Below are 4,864 nucleotides of genomic sequence, written 5' to 3' on the forward strand. Positions count from 1 at the left end.
AGGGTGGGTGGGAAGGGAGGGAGAAGGGGACTAAGGGGCATTACGATTCGCATACATCATGTAGGGGGGACACGGGGAAGGCAGTATAGCCCAGAGAAGGCAAGTGGTGACTCTATAGCATCTCACTACGCTGATGGACAGTGACTGTAATGGGGTATGTGGTGGGGCCTTGATAATGGGGGGAAGCTAGTAACCACAATGTTGCTCGTGTGATTGTATATTAGTGATACCAAAATTTAAAAAATTGAAAAAAAAGAAACCAGCAGAGAAGTTAAGTAACTTTGCAGAGGCCACACAACCAGAAAATACTGAGTCAGGATTTAAAACCAAGTCGTTAGCTCCTTGGTCCCACAATGCCTTTCCACAGTTGCCCTCAGACACACCCACACCCAGACTCACCAACACCTAGATCCATGATTAAAGTTCTTCTTCCTTGCAACCCAGGGAAGGAAGGCAAGTGGCCAAACTTCTGTTACAAACAAGTCTTTATTAAAGATGAGGAGGGAGCAGGAAAGGTGGGGCAGTTTCTCCTCTGCCCAGTACCTTTGGCTGCCCGAGGAGGGGGAGCCCTCTCTGCTCCACCCATGTCCTCTATAATGGCACATAAGCATGAGGCTGAGGCATGGGGAATGGTGTGGAGAACAGGGGTGGTTTCCAGGAAAAACAGGCCCCTTCCCACAGCCCTAATAACTAACAGAAGGGTTTACAGTGACCCAGGCTCAGGCAAGGGGAAGCACAGCACCATGAAGCCCAAAAACCTCTGAACTGGGGCTAGCCCTGCGTAAGTAGGGAGTTAGGAGGGACTCAGTGAGAGGTTGCACATGGAGGCGGGGCTGAGATAGGAATAGGTGCGCCAAGGACCCTGCCGCGGGGGAGCCTGCCCCCACCCTCCTGCTGAGCATTCTCATTCTGAGAAGACCCAGTGACAAAGGATGACCCCACCTCCCTCCTCTCCTTGGCACGCGCTATGACATTGGCGTCCCCCATTGACTGGAATCATACCCACCCACCTTAGAAATTCTGAAAACCAAGGACTCCTACTGGTTGTTCTGACGCTGAACACTGCCTGGAGTTGCCCTCTGCCTGAGATTCTAAGAATTGACGGGGGAGTTTCCCATTGGCTGAAGTAAAGTCCTTTTGGTTAGAATTCTGAGAACTGGGGGTCCCCACTGGCTGGCAGTGGCCAATAGGGTCAGGTTTTGGCTCTTAAAGGAGCCACCCTAGAGGCCCACCTCCTAGTTATGCCCCTTGGATGGTCCCAGAGGACAAGAGAGGCGGAGGGTCCCCCTAATGTCCTCCCAGCCAGGCTGATATCTGGGCCTGGCTGGTTTGGGGACAGGGGGCTTTGGCACTCACACGGCACACGCACACACACGCGTGGCAGGGGAGAAATGGGGAGCGGGTAGGTTCTGGGTGGGTGGTGGGGCCTCACAGCAGGTGGTCACGGCTGGCAAATAGGTAAGGGCTGAAGTTGTCCCGGTGAAAAGGGGAGGGGTAGAGTCCGCTCAGGGTGTACAGGTCCCGCAGTAGAGGTGTGGGCAGCAGCAGCTTCCGACCACGTCCGCCTCCCCCACCTGGCCCCCCAGGCCCCGGGGAGGAGGGTGAGGGGCCCTGGCTGGGAGCTGGTGCACGCAGAGGCAGGGGCAGGGGCAGCGGTGTCGGCTCAGACCTCAACCGAGGGCGCGGCACACGGGGCGACGAACACATGGCTGGAGCCCTGGAGGACACGCAGCTGGGGATCAGGTGGCCACGGCGGGTGCAGTTCTGTGGCTCTGAGGGTCAGGGAGCAGAGATCGGGGCATCAGAAAGCTTGGGAAGGGACCACGAGAACATAGGGGAGACCTCTGCGGCAGTGACTGCCATCTGGAAGTCCCCCCCGGTTACCCCCCACTCCCTCGACACTCACTGGGTGGGGTGAGCCGTGCCGGTGTCCAATGCGGCCTGCAGGCCTAAGGTTTTTGAGACAAACAGGCAGAGGGAAGGGGCTAGCGGCCCCCCAGGCCCTGCCGGCCACAACCACGAGGGGGCGCATTGGGCAGAAAGCCCAATGGAAACACCAACCAGGATTCTCAGGATTAATCATGTCCCCTTGGGAGGGAGAGAGGAGACGGGCACTTGTTTCTGGGACTGTCCCCCAGGACCTAGGCCCGCAGAGATGAGCCATTGCCCACCCCCCATGGCCCTGAGATCCCCATCTCTTGCCTAACTTCCTGCCTCCCTGGTCCCCCTCCAGCTACCACCCTCTCCAGCGGGGAGCGGCCCCCAGCCCCCCTTACCTGGGCCACACTTAACTTCTCGAGGGGGCTCTCCATGGTGGGGGCTTGGCCCAAGTCCTCCCAGGGGGAGAGCCTTCGGCCAGAAGGCAGCCGGCTCTGGAAGTTGTGCACGACACAGGTGACCTGGGGCAGAGGGAGGGCAGTTTACATGTTGAGGCCAGAGGCCAATAAGTAGGAGTTGTATAAATACCATCCCCATTTTTCAGATAAGGAAACTGAGGCTCAGGTTTCAAAAAGCAGCTAACATTTTTATGGCGCTTCCTATATGGCACCACTGTTCTTTCCATTTTACCAAGAGGTAGGTACTGTTACTTAGTCCAAAGGGTGGGAAGAAGGTGAAGGCAAGTAAGGCCAAGTTGTGCAAGAGCAGAATCGGATACTGTCTGCATTTAAAACTTCAGTATTTTTGGACACGGTGTTGTCTGCATTAATTTTGATTTTTAAAACGTTTTCATTACTATACTATTTATCTTGATTACTGAGTGGGTTTGTGCCTCCTTCAATTTTGTGCTCATAGCGAGTGCTTCACTTGCTTGGCCCTCTTCCTATCATCCCGTTTCACAGATGAAAACCTCCAGGCAGCGTAAGGTTAAGAGACTCGCCCCAGGTCCATACTCTCCACCATCACACAGGCCTGCCTCTTGGGTCATGGAGCTGATGGAGGGTCTGCCATACAGGGACAGATGGGAAGGTGGCTCACCAGAAAGGTGGCGATGGCTGCTCCGGTAAGGAAGCCAGCCAGAATGTCTGAACAGTGGTTGCGGTACTCAGCCACGCGGACCACGACCACCAGGAAGGCAGGGCACAGCAGGGGCAGGCAGAGCAAGGATTTGACCAGGCGGGAGCCCTTCACACAGAACACGAGTGTCACGTACATCTGTGGGAGCCAGACCGGTCAGGGCACATGGGGCGGTGCAGCTGCCAAACCCGAGTGGACACTGCGTTCAGGGTTAGGGGGAGGGGCCGGATCCCCCGGAATGACGCTGGAGCGGGACGCTGAGGCCAGGGTCTTCAGAAAAAGGAGCCAGGGGAACAGGAGTTTGGGGGATGGAGTCACGGACTCCCAGTGGGTCCTTCCAGGGACGGGGATGTGCACAGAGCACCAAAGAGCAGTGGACATTTCTGGGGCCTGGTCTCCCCAGGATCAGTCACACACCCAGAAAGATGCTTGCTTGGGGTGGAGTTTCAGAACTAGAGGGTGGAATTGGGGTTCAAGGGGTAGGTTCAAGAGCTCATGATCAAGTAGGATTTATTCCAGGGATGCAAGGATGGTACACTATTAGAAAATCCATGAACAACATCCACCACATCAGTAAAACGGAGGACAAAAAAAAAATGATCACGTCCAAAGATGCTGAAAAAACATTCGACAATACTCCACATCAATTCATGATAAAAACTTTCAAGAAAATGTGTATACAGGGAAAGTACCTCAACATAATAAAGGCCGTATATGACAAGGACACAGCCAATATCATACTTAACAGCGAGAAGCTGAAAAGTTTTCCTCTGACATCGGGAACAGGACAGGGATGCCCACTCACCCCACTGCTATTCAAGATACCACTGGAGGTCCTAGGCATGGCAATCAGACGAAACAAAAAAATACAAGGCATCCAGACTGGTAAAGAACAAGTCAAACTGTCACTATCTGCCAATGACATGATATTTACCGTACATAAAAAAAAACCCTAAACACTTCACTCCAAAACTACTAGAACTGATATCCGAATTCAGCAGAGTTGCAGGACACACAATTAATACACAGAAACCTGTTGCTTTCCGAGCCACTAACGATGAACTAGCACAAAGAGAAATCAGGAAAACAATTCCATTCACAATTGCAACAACAAGAATAAAATACCTAGGAATAAACCTAACCAAGGAACTGAAAGACCTACCATACCCTGAAAACTACAAGACACTCTTAACAGATACTAAAGAGGACACAAACAAATGGAAACTCTTCCCATGCTCCTGCCTAGGAGGAATTAATATTATCAAAATGGGCATCCTGCCTAAAGCAATCTACAGATTCAATGCAATCAGCCTCAAATTACCAACAGCATTCTTCAACGAACCACCGGACACATTTTTATGAGATAACAAGTACAGCATTTCGTCAGGAGTAAGAGCGAAGCGTAGATCTCCTACCTTGCGGTGCTGAGCAACGGGGTCCGGGGCACTGACGAAGTCAGAGGCACACATCGAGCGAGTAAAGGACGTAAAGAGCACCCTCGCCTCACCCAGAGGCTGGGGCGGCCTGGAGAAGCAGGCTGGAAGTCAGGCAGACAGAAAGAGAGACACTCCTCATGGATACCCAGTCGGGCTGTCGGGGTCTGATTCTAGACACACAGGCCTTTGAGAAGCCGCTGAAGCGCAGCCTCAGCCTAGACTCTCTCAGGTGCCCACAGCCTTCCTCAGTCCCTCGCATCCATGGACATGCCTCTGAAGGGGAATCCTGGCCTCCACTCAGGTGACTTTCCCGGCTCCCAAGGGAGACGGGGGATCCACTGAGGGAGACGCAGGGGAACCTGTCGCTCGAGACTTTGAGATCGGCAGCCGGGCTAGTCCCATTTAAGTGGCTG

The 4,864-nt window shown here is 53.6% G+C and overlaps 1 protein-coding gene across 1 annotated transcript; it reads right to left on the reverse strand.

Annotated features, from left to right (window-relative positions):
* Nucleotides 1-496: 496 nt before the first annotated feature.
* Nucleotides 497-4,484, reverse strand: LOC130682368 (phospholipid phosphatase-related protein type 2-like). Its single transcript, XM_057496739.1, has 4 exons — nucleotides 4,431-4,484; nucleotides 2,977-3,153; nucleotides 2,277-2,399; nucleotides 497-1,772 (listed from the first exon to the last, which is right to left on the reverse strand). Exons 1-4 carry the CDS (start codon nucleotides 4,482-4,484, stop codon nucleotides 1,740-1,742), a joined length of 387 nt encoding a protein of 128 aa, XP_057352722.1. The 3' UTR covers nucleotides 497-1,739.
* Between the last annotated feature and the right edge of the window lie 380 nt (nucleotides 4,485-4,864).

The sequence above is a fragment of the Manis pentadactyla genome, unplaced genomic scaffold, assembly GCF_030020395.1.
Source record: "Manis pentadactyla isolate mManPen7 unplaced genomic scaffold, mManPen7.hap1 scaffold_341, whole genome shotgun sequence".
Classification (NCBI taxonomy): Eukaryota; Metazoa; Chordata; class Mammalia; order Pholidota; family Manidae; genus Manis; species Manis pentadactyla.